This window comes from Megalobrama amblycephala, linkage group LG20, assembly GCF_018812025.1.
Source record: "Megalobrama amblycephala isolate DHTTF-2021 linkage group LG20, ASM1881202v1, whole genome shotgun sequence".
NCBI lineage: Eukaryota > Metazoa > Chordata > Actinopteri > Cypriniformes > Xenocyprididae > Megalobrama > Megalobrama amblycephala.
This window is the reverse complement of record NC_063063.1, coordinates 13750690-13767871: the sequence shown is the minus strand read 5'-3', so window position 1 is coordinate 13767871 and position 17182 is coordinate 13750690. Positions and strand designations below refer to the sequence as shown.

The 17182-nt window shown below is 36.5% G+C and overlaps 1 protein-coding gene across 1 annotated transcript; it reads right to left on the bottom strand.

Annotated features, from left to right (window-relative positions):
• Positions 1-13677: 13677 nt before the first annotated feature.
• LOC125255934 (5-hydroxytryptamine receptor 7) lies at positions 13678-16280 on the bottom strand. Its single transcript, XM_048171533.1, has 2 exons — positions 15567-16280; positions 13678-14620 (listed from the first exon to the last, which is right to left on the bottom strand). The coding sequence occupies exons 1-2, from the start codon at positions 16091-16093 to the stop codon at positions 13867-13869; spliced, it is 1281 nt and encodes a 426-aa protein (XP_048027490.1). The 5' UTR covers positions 16094-16280; the 3' UTR covers positions 13678-13866.
• Positions 16281-17182: the final 902 nt, after the last annotated feature.

Sequence of the window (17182 nt, the reverse complement as noted above, 5' to 3'; positions counted from 1 at the left end):
TGCCCAGCAATCCAAAGCAAACAAACAGCTGATCAGCAGCTGTCCAGGGTTTAAGAATGCCTTAACCATCCCAGAGCAAACTCAAGGCACGTAGGGGACATCGACAGGGCCTGGAGGTCTCCCACTCTTTTAAGAGACGTGATTGGCAAGGAACAATGTTTTAAGGGTCAAAAACTTTTCTGTAACAGACTCAGTAGGCTCGAAGGGAGCCATAGGTAGACCTTCTAGCACAATGGCCAGGTCCCAGGCTGGGACTCTAGTGTGGCATGCAGGCCTCAACCTTCAAGGCATTACGGAGGAAATGTGTCGTCCAACAAAGTGGTCCTCTGTGCTGGAGAAAGCACAATTTTGGCATTCAGCCTTAACCCCATAACTTTTGCTTGAGAATGACATCTCAGTGCCAAACCACAATATGCTCCAATTGAGCTAAGATTAGCCAATTGTCTATAATAATTTAATAATTTAATTTCCAGATGCCCTGGAGTCACAATGGAGCCAGGGCTGCATCCACACATTTCATGAAAGTCAAGTCAAGTCAAGTCACCTTTATTTATATAGCGCTTTTTACAATGCAGATTGTATCAAAGCAGCTTTACATTGATAACTGGTACATAATTTTTGCTGCACAGCAGCTCTTCAAGAATAGTGTCAATGCAGGCAGAGTGCGGGGTGATAAAGCTAGACTGTTGGGAAGAACCTGATATTGATATGCTTCACCCTGAAAGCGAACCTCAGGAACTTCCAGTGTTGTGGAAGGATGGATACGTGGAAGTAAGCATCATTTAGATCTAATCATGACAAACCAGTCCTCGGATCTGATTTGAGTCACAATCCGCTTCAAAGTGAACATTTTGAACTTGAGCTTTTTGACTGAATGATTCAGATGGTGCAGATCTAAAATTGTATGCAACTCCCCATCCTTCTTTAGAACAGTACTGACTGTAGAATCCGGATTCTCTTATGGGTGGAGGAACCCATTCTATGACCTCCTTGCCCAAGAGAGTTTTTACTCCCTGCTCCATAACCAGAGCCTGCTCGGGGTCTACCACTGTGAATAGAATCCCGTTGAACCTAGGTGGTCGAGACCCAAACTGGATTCTGTAGCCTATTTTTGCAGTCTGCAGGACCCATTGAGACACATTTGGCAGAAGCTTCTATGCTGCCAGATGGTCTACTAAGGAAACCAGCCTCTCAAGGCTGGCTTCTGGTGTGATTTGGGTAGTCACCTTGATGCCCTGAAGCGAATCGGCAGGTAATGACTGTTTTGAATATTGAGATTGATATTGCTATTTACCTGTTTCAATGTTATGTTATTTGCTTGCTTTTAAGTTAAGGCCATATATTCTTGAATGCTTGAATGATTATGAAAGTAAGTAACTGCAATACTTCCTTTGTTTGTTATAAGATAAAAATGACTAAGTAGCAGTTGTTAAAGTTAGGTTTTTCTCTTTGATGTTTGTAACCAACCATAAAGGTTAAGAAGAGGGCACATAAGGGTGAAGGGAGCATGTTGCAACCTCAAGCGGAAGTGAGCCAGAAGAAGACTTCAGTAAAGAAGAGGAAGAGTGCTAAAAGAAGGCAACAGCATAAACAACAGAGGTTTCCAGCTTATTAAGAATGGGTTACAGAGACTGATACTCCTACAGCAGGAAGATTGGTTCATACGGGGCATTGATTAAATGATGAGTAAAATGAAGTTGGAATTTCCTAAAAAGTTATATAAAAGTCTGAGGAGTAAAAAGGCTTCTTTCACTAAAGCCGTTAAGTACACTGTCTTGTACCTTTGTCATTTTATCTGATTTTCAAAAAAAGTTTGTAATGTTATGATTCACCGGGTAGCTGATTGGCTTGGGTCATGACTTCATAACTCTTTCCTGACTTTAAAACACCTAAGGGAAAAATGAAAGGAAAAAGTATGGAACCAGCGCTGCTGAAAAAGAGAGCGGGAACTGTCGAACTCTATACAACTGACTGCAGACTGGTATTTAAGTCTGCCTCCAATTAGCAATGCCCAACTTCCTATGATCCAATCAATTCCCAAGGACTAAATCAAGTCCTGCCCTACATTTTTTTTCTCATTCCAGAAGCCATTTTACTCAGAAATATATCACAATAGGGAAGAAATGACTACTGCAACTTTTTGTTTCACGTTGACTTCACTTCATACCAACTCTTAGGTTAACTAATGAGAACTGAAGTTGTAGTAACTGTTCCAATTCTTTGGAAATAGGGAAGTTTACACCAACAACAACGACACAGTAGAACGATGGACGGTGCTGGAATAAATTTCAGAACTGCTGATAAGCATTCTGCTTTAAAGAGTTAAAAGTTAAGAGCACAATAAAAGGTGACTTACATTTTGTTTTTCTGTTTTTTAAAAACAGAAAAACATATGTATGTATATATATATATATATATATATATATATATATATATATATATATATATATATACAGAAAAACATATGTATGTATATACATATATGTTTGTGTAATATAGCCTACTTTTAATGAAATTTTTGGGAACACTTTGGTAACCTTTATGTATAATGCTTTATAAAGGTATTCATATTTAATAAATAATTGCAACCAAAGGTAAAATGCATTATATTATTTGCATAAAGTTTCATCTGAAATTGGTTGTTTGTCATGTGTTTTAATGCATTATTCTTTTCAAAAGTGTAATATTTAATAGATAAGTATTATACTGTATTATAACTGTGGTTACAATTATTCATGAGACTATACAACGCATTATAAGCTGCATTATGATACTTAATTAATGCATTAAAATACTTTTATGATGCATTATATATAAAGGCTTTAAGTAAATTATTACCATTTTTTTCCTTTGTACAAAAGTGACCTGTTTTGGTGGCTGCGGCAAGGTATTTAAGACATTGTGCAATTATTGTGGTGAGGGTGGCCTTACTGTAATTTACAAGGGCATGGATGAACATAGTGGTATATGTCTCCAAGGCCTGGTTTCACAGACTTTCACAGACACCCCGGGGAAATATAATACACTAATTCAGGAGTACTAACTCTGTGATTAATGTGGCAGGAGGGCTTTAGCACAGTGCTTGAAAAAATATTGACCCAAGAGGCACAGGAATAAATTTCATCCTTACTTATTATAAACCATCACTGGAATTATTTAATTTTTAAGAAGACTGTTGACGTATCATAGGCCTGATTCCGTAAGTATTTACCTGAATTTAAAAGTGTTTTTTTGTTTTTTTGTGATGGCCTTAAATTATTACCTAAACAGGACAAATAGGTTTCTTTGGCTGTGTGCTGATCGCGCTCTCTTCGTTCTTGTTATCTAATGTACATATTGAACACTTTTTTTGATGGTACAGCACCAAACAGGTACAATTTAGAGAGACCATTTTCTAATAGGGAGTGCTGAAATTTAATTAGTCTGTGGCTGTATGCCACACTGTTCTTGTGCATAAAAGTTATTACATTTCATTATTGAGAATTAGCTTTAGTTTAGCAACCTCAAATGTCAGCACATACTCTCTAAAACAGCTGAGACAGCAGGCACAAGATTTTTTTCTTAATTACTGAAAGAAATACATTTAATCAGTTTCATTATGTTTTTGGTTAAACCATTGGCCATTTGAAATGGGGGTCTCAGCACTGCAAGGGTAATTGATTTTAATAGAAACAGTTTCACATTAATTTAGCCACTGCACAATCAGTGAACCGCCATTAACTAATTTTTTTCCCTCATAATTACCCATCCAAATTAATCAATTACCACTCTGCAATAAAACCTCTGAAGAAACAGAGCTTGTTACAAATCACAGCATATAAATGAATAAAGCGATGTTAAAAATGTATCTCTGGCATTGCCTAATTCATTTCTTAGAGTGCAGCAGTCTTGCATTAACTTGGCGTCTGCCTTTGCTGAAGTTCAGAGATTGACTTACATAAGCATCTATGAATAATTTTCGGGCATCGCAGTACATGACTGTAATTCTTGCCGTGAGGTCCATCCTATTTAGATGTAAAATACAGCGAGAGAGGACTGGATGACCCAAAGCTTCGGTCAGGATACTGGGAGGTTTCAAATGAAAATGAAATCTTGCTTGAAGCAAGAAAAAGAATTTGCATATCGCGAACAAGAAGATCCTCTGATTTTGAGTGCGTTTTGTCATCAGGGAGCATAATGTGATGGAATTCACGAATGAAATGTAACCTTGAAAAGACAGAGGCAACGGTATCATTTCATTGCAATTTGCACCCTGTGTTTCAGGCTGGCACCCCATATGTTCTGACTTCAATCATCCCTCTCACACATATAAACACAGACAACCTGTGAGGATAAATTATAATGAGTTACAGGGATTCTTATTTGCCAAAAATGCCTCAACAAACAGCCAAGTTGAATTTCAATGATAATTATGTAGTCCCCTGTTGATTGATTATAGAGTCTCACTGAAGTTATACATGTTTGAACACAGAAGAAAGCTTGTAAGATGACCTTTTTAGGATTTATGGCACTCTCGGACTTCATTGAAAAACATGATGTGAATAAATCCTCTGAGGATTTCCAATTTAGACAATAAACCTGACACCTGACATTCTGTCCAGAAACCCTTGGCACCTTGCTGCCGGATGAAGGGTCCTTGAAAAGTGTTGCCCTGGTGAATAACAGTATGTCAGCAGAAGGGTACGCTCTGCATGATTATTATTGGCCAAAGTGAAATGCAAGTTCTACAGTTACATGTCAACTAAAACCTGAATTTGTCACCCAGGCCTGAAGTTTTAAGTAAAACCGCAATTATTTGAATTTAGAATCTAAGAATAGCTTGAATTTGTTTATTTATAAACTGTTTACTTAATACTTATTATAAAGAATTTAGTATGGTGAATTTAACTATTGCAATTGCCTGATCAAAGTACTGTTTCCATGATAGCACAATGTCTAATTTCAAATCAGGATTTTACATGATGAATTTTGAGTATTAAAGTTTTCGAACAATACCTATGATGATTACTATAAAATATAGAAATGAAAAAAAAGCATGCCAAGTGTCTACCAGCTAAATTAGATTTATATACCAGATTTTCATTTAGGACTTTTAGAGCCTCACTGAATATTTTATTAAAGGATTAGTCCACTTTTAAATAAACTTTTCCTGATAATTTACTCACCCCCATGTCATCCAAAATGTTCATGTCTTTTTTTCGTCAATCGAAAAGAAATTAAGGTTTTTGATGAACAATTCCAGGATTTTTCTCCATATAGTGGACTTCAATGGCCTCCCGACGGTTGAAGGTCAAAATTACAGTTTCAGTGCAGCTTTAAAGGGTTTTAAATGATACCAGACAATGAATAAGGGTCTTATCTAGCGAAACGATTGGTCATTTTCGAAAAAAATACAACTGTTTATGCTTTATAAACACAAAATATCACTTTCGGTTTCCATATTCTTCAAAACACTTACACTGTATGTCCTACTCCTTTCCTATTTTATTTAAAAGTGGACAAATCCTTTAAATATATTAAATTAATTTATGAGTGCAATGTGATTAATGCAGTGCTCATCTATGACATATTTTCTTTTATATAAATCAAAATTATTTCGGTTATTTTCATACTATTATTAGCAGAAAGTATGTATAGAGTATATTGATGGTCTCCATCTGTTCAAATTCAAAGTAGTATGCACACAACCAAACATCACTTAAGCAGGTTCTCGATCAAAAGAAAACTTAGCTGAAATGCAAATGATCCAGCACACTACTATTTCTGCTTCCAAAGAAGTTTAATAAATTGCAACGTTTTGACCACAAGTGGCCTTCATTATCACATGCAGTCAAGACCCACTTTTTCTCTTTTTTTCCTATCCAGTTCCTGTGACATTCCCATTGGGAACATTTAAACATTAGTGGATTAACAGCATAAAACAGTTGAACAAATCAATCAGCATCTACAGAGGTTGTTCTGTCTCTCTTTTATACCTGTTCCTAATTGCTGTCATCCATTAATCCCTGACTTCTTGTTAGTAATGGTACCTGCTGTGGAGAAATCTCTGAGGTGTTATTCCTGACTGATTGTGAAGTTCTGTTAATGATGTAGTCTGATTGTATCAAAGGGCAATACTTTAATGGCCAGGACAGCTAGTCAATTGCAGCTCCTAATCAAGGAAGGGCTCCTGGAAATAGATCCTCCATGTCAGGCATTGTAACATCCATATTTTTAAAAACGTCCAAACGTGCATAGAGTGCTTAATGAGAATTTTGTGTTAGCTTATACTGTATGTCCAGTTTGTGTGCCAGAGCCCTGATGATGTTGGGCTAATAATATCGCCTCCTCTCGCTTTCAGCGCATTTGGGACTGTCCTTCAGGACTGTGTGATTTATTAGTCTTGAGACTTCTTTGTTTCAGAGGTAGCAGCGGAGAGCATGTTCACATGGAGTGGCGTATTGTGTGAAATCTGCTCGGGGCCTGCAATGTATTGAAGAACAGCCAACGGTAGGTCCGAGCACTGACAGGGCCATTTTTACTTTCCTCTGTAAGTTTAGGCTGCAATTATAGTGATGCCAGGTGGAATTAATGTCATTAAACTAGTATTCAAAGACATCAGGATGGTGGAGCGTGCTTATGTTTTATATATGAAAAAAACATATGAAAAGAATCATAGATAGTGTGAACTTCTGTTTGATCAGCAGGATGGGAAGCATAAAGAATGTAGCTTCCACAGCCTAATAGCCATACAGAAGATCTGTATCTGAAGTGTCTTTTCAGACTGGAAAACATCACCCTTTCCTTCTTTGTACATGGTGTAGGTTGAAGGACGTGTCTCTCTGATTGAACCGATATGTGTGCCGGTGCTTCTGACACTGGTAGCTATAGATTCACCTTGAAATCTTCCCTGCACTGGGGTGCTAAAATAAATTCTTGAAATATTTATTTATTTATTTGCAGATGGGCTCATTTAAAACAGGGTGCAATAAGTGGTTGGTAAGTATTCTTGTTAGATTCTTTTAAAAAAAGATAACACTGTTAGCTGTCACATGTCAAAAAAGTACAATATTATAGTTCTGCAATTAATAATAGTAGAGTTAATACAGACAGTTTCAAAGCAGCTTTACAGTGATGAACAGGAAAATAATGATTCGGTGATTCAAACTGAATTAAATTCTGCTCTAAAAAGACAATGGCATTATTCAGCTGAAATCAGTTAATTGTTGATTCCCTTTACTTCAACAACTGCGTAAAGTTAATCAGTTATGGAATGAATTCAATTCAGTTATGCAGCTCTACAGAAAACAGTGACCGTGGCAAGGAACCCAAACTCCATAATGAGAAAAAAAAATACCTTGGGAGGAACCAGGCTCAATCAGGGGGCCAGTTCTTATCTGGCCAGACGAACGAACATGATTATGATTCCAGGCTGCATCACAAGTCAGATTGTGGATTGATGTCAAACCAGAATATATCAGAATATTTCATCTAGCTCCTTCTGCTTGAAGATCAAGATACATTACGGCAGCATATGGAGGGGAGGAGTTGAAGCTGGCCATAGGATCTGTGCAGAGGATTTAGTTCTCATGGTCTTTGCTGAGCATCCGTGCCGAGGGCTATCTAGTTGACGAGGTCTTCGCAGGGGATCTGTCTTTAAGGCTTGTCTAGTTGTCGTGGTCTTCGCTAACATTCGGGGCTGCACTGTGGTCATCTCAGGTGCAGGTTTATCATCTGGACTGGATTCCGCCTGATCAGGGTGGAAACCTTGGGATAAGGATGAGAAGACAGACTAATATTATTAGCCTAGATGCTGTTCCTCTTACGATGTAACAATTACAGGGTGTTGTGGGAAGTTGTGGTTCTGGTTGACCTAATTTATGCAGCCTAACAATATTTTAAGGGATTTGAATTATAGAAATGTGATAGTGTTCTGTTTATTCAAGGTTGAAAAGATGGGTCTTTAACCTAAATTTAATCCGACAGAGTGTGTCTGCCTCCTGAACAATGCTAGGAAGACTGTTCTGATGTTTGAGTTCCAGTGCTAAATATGAAAATGATCTACCGCCTGCAGTCGATTTTGTTATTAGGTATTATGAACTGGCCTGAATTTTGAGACAGCAGTAGACATGAAGGACTATATTGCAATAGGAGATTGCTAAAGTAATAAGGAGTTAAACTGTTCAGGGTTTTATACGTAATGAGTAAGATTTAAAAATTTATCCAAATGGGAGTGTGATAGAAATATTTTATGTGAACATGAAATGTACAGAAAATGCAGCCTAAGGATGCTCAGGTCAAAGACCAGTCATATGATTAGCTTTGATCATTACAAACCAATCACCAGAACAAATCACAGTGAAGAAGACATTGATTTTTACTCAACTGTAAAACTTAAATGTGCATGTATCTTTCTATTCATTGAGACTCACTCTGTTGTTGTGACGAGTGACCTTCCGGCCGTAAATAAAACTACTAAAGTGTACTAAAGATTCTACGCTCAAAAGACCACAGCATAGACAGTGATGGAAGACTATAGAGTCGCCCTCGGGGTGAGGCTGTAATACTCGGAGTTAGTATTAATGATCCTGTGTCGGACTAGCGTACACCTGAGAAGGACAGTGAGAGTGTATAGATTGTGTGATTGAGGTAGTGATAGTAGCTTCTTGACAGGACACTGTCACCTTAACTCGAAGTATTGGAAATGTATTAGAAGTATTCGAGAAGGGAATTACCTCAAGATACTGTAGTATTATATTGTATTATATTCAGGACGGGAATTACCTTGAAGGTACTGTAGTACTGTATTGGTACTGAGTATTATATATATATTATATTGACAACTGGAGGTTGTTTGAATTGTCAGTGGTGAAGTCGGATTAGTATTAGGAATTTCCACGACAGGAGCCAATGCAGTATTGACAGAACCAGGCTAACATGGTCATACTTCCTGCCTCTAGTAAGAAATCTAGCTGCCATTTTGGACCAGCTGGAGTTTGTTTATTTAGCCTGCAGGGCAACCACCCAGTAAAACATTACAATAATCTAGTATTGAGATCCTGAATGCATGAATGAACTCTTCTGCAATTTTGAGATATTTTTAAGATGCGGTTTTACAAATGCCACAAATGTGGCTTTCAAAAGAAAGATCAAAAAGCACACCTAGGTTCCTAACTAAAGACGAAGACTTCACAGAGCAGCCATCAAGTGTTAGAGACAGTATTCTAGGTTATTACATGTGGAAGTTTGTTTGTTTTTTGTTTGTTTTTTTCATTTATAGTGGTGGGAAATTACAAGTCATCGATTTTTTTTAGCAACTATGCATTCCATTAGTTTCCATTGGGCCTTGATGAAATATAGAACTGAGAAACATCATTATAACAGTGAAAACAGATGCAATGTTTCCTAATGATATCTCCCAAGGGTAGCATGTGCAGTGTGAAAAGTGGCGGTCCTAGTACGGAGCCTTACGGTACTGAACGGTGACTTATATAATACCTAATACCTCATTTACTGCTACAAACTTCATTTACTGCTACAAATCTGAACTATGCCAGAACAAATCCACTAATGCCAACCTAATTTTCGAGCCTATTAAAAAAAAAAAAAAAAAAAAAAAGAGGTTATGATGTTATGGTTGATAGTATCAAATGCAGCACTGAGGTCCAGTAACACTAATAGAGAGATCCAATCATGATCGGATGATAAGAGCATCATTTGTAACTCTGGTGAGAGCAGTCTCAGTTCTATAATATGGTCTAAATCATGACTGGAAATCCTCACAGTCATCTTCCTCTCTTAGAAGGAAAATAGGATATCTAGTATTTTTTAACAGAAAAGGGAGATTTGATTATTTTTTTAATGCAAAGCTTAATAACAGTCAGCTTAAAAGTTTTTGGGACATTTCCCTAATGACAATGATGAATGAATAATATTAAGAAAGATCTATAATTTCTGGAAGCATCTCTTTCAGTAGCTTATATGGTATTGGGTCTAACATACATGTTGATTTAGACGATTTAACAAGTTTAGACATTTACAGTATTCCTATCCTAGTAAAGAATGAATGGAATTGTTCCTCAGGGGGTCTATGGTGCATGGTCTGATGCGATACTGTAGCAGACAGTTGCATAGTTATAATTTTATCTCTGATAGTATCAATATTATAAGAAAAGAAATTCATAAAGTCATTAGTGCTGTGCTGAAGTCATTGATGATTTATCATTAATTTAGCCACTGTATCAAATAAATAGTATTTATTATAGAGTATAGAGTATTGTGTTTGTTTTCTTTGACAAGAATGCAGATCTAGCTGTTTTTAAGACCTTTCTGTAGGTAGATATAATATCCTTCCACATAATGTAAAAAAAATAGTTTTGTTCTCTACCAGATGCGCTCCATTTTCCGGGCTGCTCTCTTTTGGGTGCAAGTTTGCTCATTATTCCACGGTGTCAGACTGTTCTCCTTAATATTCTTTAAGTGTAAATGAGCAACTGAGTCTAAAAAAGTGCTAGAAAAGAGAGAGTCTATAGTTTCTTTTGCAACCTCAATTTTTTCTAAGCTGTCGGGTACGCTTGAGGAATTGAGACAAATCAAGATTATTTACAAAGCAAAATTTAGTAGTATAAGTGATAGTTCTACCATATTTGTGTAACGTGTATATTCTCTTGTGTTTTGTTTTTGTTTTTACTCTGTTTGCTCTGTTTCTGTTTGCCTGAGTTTGCCTAATTAGTTTCCCTGGCTGTTAATTAGTTTCCACACACCTGTTCTTTTTCTGTTTGATTAAGTTCCCCATGTATTTAAGCCCTGACTTTCCTTATAGGCCTATGTCTGGTATCATCTGTTATAAGATAATGATCTGAGATGTAATTGCTCTGCTGTAGAATTGCAATGCCATCAAAATCAATTCCATGTGACAATATTAAATCTAAAGTATGATTACCACAAAGAGTGGTGTATGAGTAAGTTAATCTACTTTGACTTCACTCATCATTACCAACATTTTTTTTTTTATGAAACTGTCAGTATTTGGATTTCATGTGTGATAATCTGTAAATATGGGGCAAGAAAAATATAAACCTCACCACAAAATGATGATTAGTACTGTTTACTAATAAATTTTTACGGTGGAAAATGACATACATTTCTTTTTCATCTTATTCTTTTTCATTTTACTACAAGATTTGCATTTCCCAACATTAATACAATTGTTTGCAAGGCAGCAAAACATGTCAATAGTGTTAAAGGTTTAAATAATTTTAGGCTTAGTTTATGTTAGGCTATTTTTTTGACACTCAAAATCTGATCACAATTGAGTATGCAAATAAGTATAACAAAGAAGACCAGTTGTAATTCATTATATGCAATTATTACAAAGGCGCCATTGCTGTAAGTTACAATTTGAATTCTGGTGTCTAGTTTTACCAACTTACCATTTCAGAACAATGCTATACATGTCTATAGAATTAAACTACAGGAATACAGTCTTTAACCTTATAATTTACAATATTAAACGAACAGATATCCTCTGTGAATAAAGTACAAAGCTATTTCTTATCACATTTAAGCCTTAAATCAGAATATATTTGCAGGTACACTGATTCCAAAAAGCCCCTGGGAAATGCACAGGAAGCAGCCCTCATGCTGTGCTGCCGTAGATTGAAAAACAAGGCTGAAAGACTCAGCAGGGCAGCGTGTCGCTGTCACAGCATTCAGAAAGAGGTACAACTTACAGAGCAGTTGTTCACATTCAGTTCAGGTATAACATGAGAACAAAACCTCTTGCCTGGTATAGATTCTGAATCTCTTTGAAAGTCCTTCTTGTTTGTCTTTGCTTTTTGTAATGGGGACTAATAACTTCTATACTAGTAATAGAGCTATCCTTTGCTTTTTAATCTTGGAGGTTTCATATATTACACTGATGACATCCGCATTAATTTCTCCTTCTGTTTATAAAATAAAATACAATATATCACCTCACATTGGAAGCATGCAGACCATTATATTAAAAACATTTTAAATGTAACAATGAAAGATTAATGTGGACTTCAGTTCATGTATAATACTATGACTAATACAGCACAATCTCAAGTTTTTTTTTTTTTTTTTTTTATTAATTATTTAATTCAATGACCATAGCAATTTGTCATTGTGAATGAGCATCAGATATATTTATTTACCTCACAAAACCTCCTAAAATTTGCATCTTCTATAAATTCAAACAACAGCTGGTTGCTCAGAACAGATTCATTGTTTTATGCCTGTTGGTGCCCTCAGCATCTTAATGATACTTTTTTTCTTTTCTCTTTCAGGCCTGTAATTCTTTTTTAGGTAGGGATGGACAATATATATCGAGACCATATTTATTATTGGTCAATATTAGAAAGATATCTGTCAATACAGGCTATTTAATAGTGTATGCCCCTATTTTTAAATTTAGATAAGTTTTGCTGTCATCTAACACTTTACTTTTTCGTCCATTATAAATATATATTTATTTAGAGAGAACAGTATAATATTTATTACTAATTAGCCATAACATGAAAATAACCAGCTTTTATATTTTGGCTACAATCAGTCATTCCCTAGTTTTATGTTATGCATTTACCTCTGTATATTTTGTACTGGTTTCTTTAATTTTTTTTGTTTTAAAAGGAATTTTCTATTTAATTGTATTATTTGTTATTACATTTTCATTACATTTATTCAATTTTAATAGTATTATTATAGTAATTTTGACTGTATTGATAGCAGATAGAGCTGTCTGCTATATTTTCACTCAGATGGCCTCAATCTTTCTTTCACTGCAGTAATGACTTTTCTTTTCTTTTTTTCTTTTTTTATCACATGCCTTTTAATAACCTACTTCAAACTCTAACATATTCATGTCCAGTACTTTTTCTTACAGTATTAATTGTAACTTCATATGCATAGATGTTTCATATCCAAAAACACAGTCACTAAAATGCTTGATGAATACACAGGGCCACTTAGTGTTGATGTATTGTTTACCATCTGTTGGCCAAGCATGCTGACAGAAATTAAAGACACCTGCCCACCCCTGCCTTTCTCACAGCTAGAAGACAATAAATGCCTTGCTTCTAATAATACAACTATGGGTGAGACACGCTCAGCTTGCTGTCACATTATTAGTGGCAATCACTGATGGTCAAATCAGGTGACTGTTTGGAGGGCAGAAGGGACGGGACTGCAACGAAGTGAAGAGTTCAGCTTTATGATTGCTTGTACACTGCATACTTTATTCTAGTGTTATAATATGCTTTGTAAATTTGTCGTCAAGTACTTAAAGAGACCGTTCAAGCAAGAATGAAAATTCTGTCATCATACACAGTCCTAGCACTAGGACACGTGACTTGGGGGGGGTTCTTTTTAAGTTGTCAGTTGTTGTCTTGTTTTTTTCCATATAATAAAGGTCAGTGGGATCCAATGACTTTTCTCATTGAGGTTTGGAATGACAAGAGGGTGAGTAAATGATGACAGAATTTTAATTTTTGGCTGAACAATCCTTTTTAATCAATGTCAACTCCATGCTGCCATGGGTTCATAATTATTGAGGAATATATCATTCATAAAGTATACTGTATGAAATACGAACATGATACCGGAAGATTCATCACTCATTGATTTAGATTTTTTTCATCAAGCCCATTTTACAGCAATAAGATCTAATTTATGAAATATTTTATAAAACATTTAATGAAGCTTTACAACTGTTCCAATTTCATTAAATTGAAGTCATTGCAATTTGACTTAATTGAAGTGACTGAAAAGCTCCTCCGTGAGAGCAATAAGGAATTCATCAAAAACGTCTCTCAGCCTCCGTGTGCCTGCATCTGTCCCTAGAGAGACATGAAGGGTACGGACAGCCTACAGCACCAGGTCAGGTCTCTCAGCTAGTTTCAAAGCCTCATGCATGCTGGCTGCCGAGAGCTTGCGGTTGATGTTCCGATAGCGGCAGCGAATGAGGTTGTGGTAGGTGGTCCTGAGGTCCCTGTTGAAGAATGCATAAATGAAGGGGTTTATGAGTGAGTTGGCATAGCCCAGCCACAGCAGCGTCCTCTCCACCCACAAAGGAACACAGCTGCATTGCACTCCACAGATGAACGGACGCGCCGTGGACAGCAGGAAGAAGGGCAGCCAGCACACGGCGAAAGCCCCTACAACAATCCCAAGGGTGGCTGCCGCCTTCTGCTCCCTTTTGAAGATGGAGATGTTTTTACGATCACTTTTGAGAAGGCGAGAAAAGCTCACGCACTCCTCAACTTCCCTCTGCAGCTTTAGGGCTGCAGTCATGCAGTTCACGCTTTCCTCATCTTCCGCTTTGGGAAAGCCAGCAATCGTGTGCTTGGCAGCACTCACCTTCGCCACCCTGTATATCCGGTAGTACATAATGAGCATCACGGACATGGGGATGTAGAAGGCCACGGCAGTGGAGTATATAGTGTAGCCCAGGTCCTGGCTGATCAGACACACGTTGTCGTCATTGACATTCTGAGCCCATCCGAACAGTGGGGGTAGGGTGATGGAGGCAGAGAGAAGCCATACAGACAGCACCATTTTGGCCATGCACTTTCCACTTTGTCTCACGGGATACGTCAATGGCTTAGTAATGCCCAGGTACCTGAGAAAATGGAGTGGAGAATGGGAAAAAAGAAAGAAGAGGGAAAAAAGAACTGTTAAAGTGCATTAGTGTCATAGAAGGCATAAAGGTGGGCAGTTTCACAGTGACTCTCTTTCACTTTCTTTGGAATATTACAATCTATAACTTTTTGAAAAGAGACCCTGGATAACTGTCAAAAGTGCTACATTTCAATAGCTAATGAGTGTTTTTGTCTGGTGGTTTGCATCATCTTGTTCAAAACCATTGTAAATTAGAATAATATATTTGAATTCTGTCCTCCAAACTAATTTTTTTTAAACGATGATCTTTTTTTTAAATATCTGTTTGATAAACAAGTGAACATAATAAAATCAGTGACATACATTCAGACAATAGTCAAACATATATTAAAAAGTGGTAGCCTGCAATTGTTACCTTAAATAGCAATTTCTACCTGATTTAACCAATAAAAAATAGATTTGTTGATATATATATATATATATATATATATATATATATATATATATATATATATATATTTTTACTTAAATAAAACCTTCTAATTTAGGTATATTCGTTTTCAGTGTATTGCATGCTGTACTTTTATTTAATTCTTTAATCTCTCTCTTTACATTTTTTGTTTCATAATTAGATTTGTCTGAAAAGCCTATTATAGGCTGTTTAATGGCAGGTCTAACTGTGACAACAGGTAAATGTGCTTTAAATAAACTGAAAATGTTCAGTAGCTTATTTCTATTCTTAACGTATCCCTATACAGAAACTGACTGAAATTTTCACTGGAGTAAAAAGTGTGACAACTTGCCCCGGTCTCATCTACATAAATATACAGACTGAATGAAACATTTAATCTGAATGCAGTTTAGCAATTGATTAGTTCAACCAATTTACTTGTAACTTCTACTTTGTTAGCTTTATATCATACAGCATTTATTTCTGGGAGACATACCTGTCTATGCTTATGACACACAGTGTCATTATTGAAGCGGTGCAGCACATCACATCCATGGCGATAAAAACATTACAGAAAACACGACCAAAGATCCACTGTCCTCCTATGAGATCCGTGATGCTGACAAACGGCATTACGACCACCGCCACGGACAGGTCTGCAACGGCCAAAGAAACGATTAAATAATTAGAAGGTTGCTTTAGTTTCTTCACAAAACACACTGATATGACCACCAGCAGATTCCCGCAAATTGTTAAAAAGGTAAGCAATGTCAGAACTCCTCCGATGAACACTTTCTCAACATGTCCGTAACTCAAAATCTGCTCTCCGCATCTGGTCTCGTTATCTATAAAACTTGCCGTCGGAAAAGTTGTAGTGGTGTCGTGCATCTTATTAAGAAAGCGCACATCCATCACTTCAGATGTCAAACTGGTCATGAGTGCCTGCACGCGATCCTTCATCAGCGCCGAAATCATATTGACCGTTGAGAGCTGTCCTTGGTTCTGAAACGATGTTGCTCTCATTATCCATCAGATATCCGTGTCCAAGTTAAATACATTATGTGTAATCGCACAACATTGATTTCTGGCTCTATCTGAAATAACAGAAGAACTTCCCAGCTACGCGCGAAGAGCCACGCAAATTGTCAAGTTAACGCTCACGGAACAAACCGCGCGCTCTTCACGGCTTTTATTTTATTGGCGTCTTGACTGTGCGTAATGACGTGAGGTGCTTATGGGCGTAACTCTTTAAAAATGACTAGAGCTGAAGTGTCTGTTGTAAATGTGCAGTGTTGTGACGATGACTGTAGGAATGGGATCTTATGAGAAAGAATTAAAAGAATTTTGAGCTAATGTAAAGAAAAAGTAAAATTGTTTTGTAAATATTTTCCGAGACTTTGCTTTAGAAAGACTTTTCTCTACTACCACCTCATGGCCTTATACAGAATAGCGATAACCAATTGTCTGATCATAGTGGTATTTACACTTTTATAAAATGTAAAATTGAACAAGTTTAAATGCTACCTTAAGTAAAATCAAAGTGGTAGCCTACCAATGGTGTAATTGCACTTATTTGATCAGTTTTGAGTTTAAATCCTCTGGAAACTGGTAGAATGTATTGTGGTTATAATAAGATGTTATAATTTTTTCTTGATATTAATTTACTACAGTTTCCTCTTATTTTCTCAGTCCTCCTCATTATGTGAATAACTTTTATAAATGTTCTCTTTAGATTGATTCTCCTTAACCAGTAAATTGTTTAGCAAAACAAACAGTTTAATAATATCTTTCTTAAAATTTAAGAAGTAGCATGGCATTAGGTGAATGAAACTTTAAGAAATAAGGAGAAAATGATTGAAACCTGTAAACTATGGTGTATAGCATTGTATAAGAATGCTCAATAATTTTAAATAATAATTTAGATTTGCAGAGAAAGCTGTAGTACTTGTGAATAAAGCTTCCAAAATTGGACGAAAACTGAGGCACAGGAACAGTATTTGGCTTCCAGTCATCATTAACTCATTGAGGTAGGATATGATGGTGTCTTCTGCTTCTACAAAATGACCTCAGCTCACGACGAGGGACAACGGCAGTCAGAAAAACCCTGCAGGA

What these genes read in the sequence shown, in the direction of transcription:
- LOC125255934 (XM_048171533.1), bottom strand. Translation starts at nt 16,093, where the DNA reads ATGAGAGCAACATCGTTTCAGAACCAAGGACAGCTCTCAACGGTCAAT. An exon ending in TGTGTCATAAGCATAGACAG is followed by an intron (nt 14,621 to 15,566) that starts GTATGTCTCCCA and finishes CCATTTTCTCAG; the next exon opens with GTACCTGGGCATTACTAAGC.